The sequence below is a fragment of the Budorcas taxicolor genome, chromosome X, assembly GCF_023091745.1.
Source record: "Budorcas taxicolor isolate Tak-1 chromosome X, Takin1.1, whole genome shotgun sequence".
Taxonomy (NCBI): domain Eukaryota; kingdom Metazoa; phylum Chordata; class Mammalia; order Artiodactyla; family Bovidae; genus Budorcas; species Budorcas taxicolor.
The window spans coordinates 5,510,244-5,512,455 of record NC_068935.1 but is presented as its reverse complement, the minus strand read 5'-3'; the positions used below and the strand labels follow the sequence as shown (position 1 = coordinate 5,512,455).

The 2,212-nt window shown below is 44.5% G+C and overlaps 1 protein-coding gene across 1 annotated transcript in view; it reads left to right on the top strand.

Moving 5' to 3' along the window:
- The first annotated feature begins 2,161 nt into the window (after nt 1-2,161).
- Nucleotides 2,162-2,212, top strand: part of LOC128069971 (late histone H2B.L4-like) — a 492-nt gene continuing 441 nt past the window's right edge. The window contains exon 1 of the mRNA XM_052663252.1: nt 2,162-2,212. This exon is cut by the window's right edge and continues 441 nt beyond it. Within this exon, the coding sequence (XP_052519212.1) occupies nt 2,171-2,212 (42 nt within the window). The 5' untranslated portion in view covers nt 2,162-2,170.

The following is a 2,212-nucleotide window of genomic DNA, read 5'->3' as shown; positions in this document are numbered from 1 at the left end:
ATAGGCAATGAACAAATAGCTAGCTGTGGGCAAAAGAGTTTCTTTCAAAATATTCCAGAGCTCTGGAGGAGAAGTAGTAGCATAAGGGGAGCTAAGAGGTGGTTACCAGTCTACACTATTAATAGTTTACATTAAAATCTAGTTAGTTCTCATTTCTAACATAAGGGTGATGAGAAACTCTGAAAAACATAATGGACAATAAATGTAAGAACCGAATGATTTGGGAGTAATTCTAACACATAGTTTAAAATCTTTTTAAGTACCTTAGAAAATAGAAATGAAATAGGTCATAAAAAGTTGCAAAAAGGAAGCTGCTGCTGCTAAGTCGCTTCAGTCATGTCCGACTCTGTAGGCGTCCCATAGATGGCAGCCCACCAGGCTCCTCCATCCCTGGGATTTTCCAGGCAAGAACACTGGAGTAGGTTGCCATTTCCTTCTCCAATGCATTCCGACTCTTTGCAACCCCATGAATTGCAGTATGCCAGGCCTCCCTGTCCATCACCAACACCCAGAAATCACTCAGACTCACGTCCATCAAGTCAGTGATGCCATCCAGCCATCTCATCCTCGGTCGTCCCCTTCTCCTCCTGCCCCCAATCCCTCCCAGCATCAGAGTCTTTTCCAATGAGTCAACTCTTCACATGAGGTGGCCAAAGTATTGGAGTTTCAGCTTCAGCATCAGTCTTTCAAAGAACACCCAGGACTGATCTCCTTTAGAATGGACTGGTTGGATCTCCTTGCAGTCCAAGGGACTATCAAGAGTCTTCTCCAACACCACAGTTCAAAAGCTTCAATTCTTTGGCGCTCAGCTCTCTTCACAGTCCAACTCTCACATCCATACATGACCACTGGAAAAACTACAGCCTTGACTAGACGGACCTTTGTTGGCAAAGTAATGTCTCTGCTTTTCAATATGCTATCTAGGTTGGTCATAACTTTTCTTCCAAGGAGTAAGCATCTTTTAACTTCACGGCTGCAATCACCATCTTCAGTGATTTTGGAGCCCCCCAAAATAAAGTCTGACACTGTTTCCACTGTTTCCCCATCTATTTCCCATGAAGTGATGGGCCCAAATGCCATGATCTTCGTTTTCTGAATGTTGAGCTTTAAGCCAACTTTTTCACTCTCCTCTTTCACTTTCATCAAGAGGCTTTTTAGTTCCTCTTCACTTTCTTTTTTGGTACGTTTATTTCTAGGTGTTTTATTTCTCTCTTTCTGTATTCATTTTCTCTTACCCTGGTGGCTTTTCAGCAATAAGAGTGATCATTTTTTGAGAAATAACCACTATAAGCCATTAGTCAATTCCAGTATGTGTGGTATTTGGGGGACCTAAATAATGTTTAAGAAAACAATTTATAATTTGAAAAATGTTACATATTTTAAGTGTGTAAGTGTAAAGTATTCCTACTTCTGTTTGTGTTCTGTATTTGGAGAATGGGATTTTGTCATTCTTTTCATACTGATCATTGGTTTTGGTAAATTCTGGAGATAATAGCTGTTCATTTAACTCCTATGATTTTCAGGAGCACTCCGCTGAGGAACCCGGGACATTCTGCTCATGCCACTGTAGGTCAATCAGGAGAAGATTCTGTGTTGGAGTAAAACGTCCACCAAGTGACCTGAGTCACTCTGATGCCTGAAAGAGCTGGAGTTATGGAGGTCTGTCATACTCTCTCAGGAAGCTCTAACTGATTATTTCATTTTTCATCTTAGGTGACTTTCACTGAGTTTGGCTGAAAGTGAAAGTGCAGTTGCTCCGTCGTGCCCCACTCTTTGCGACCCCATGGACACCAGGCTCCTCCGTCCATGGGATTTTCCAGGCAAGAATACTTGAGTGGGTTGCTATTTCCTTCTCCATGGAATCTTCCCGACCCAGGGATCGAACCCACGTCTACCGCATTGTAGACAGACACTTTACAGTCAGAGCCACCAGGGGAGTTTGGCTGACTAGGGGTTAAATGTGGGGGAGGGGCGCAGCAGGAAAGGGGGTGGGTGCGACGTCTGGTGTCACGTGACATGGGCTGCCATAGTAACAGGCCTCCCTGCCTTGCATCCAATCAGATATGGACAGTGTCTGTGACGTCAGGGACACAGGGCCTATAAATTCGGCCAACGGCCTTCAACGCCCTCACTGTTCTTCCGGCTGAGCTGGGGGAGTGGTGGCGCTGCCATGTGTGAACCAACCCCTGACAACTCGGAGGAAGACGTGATC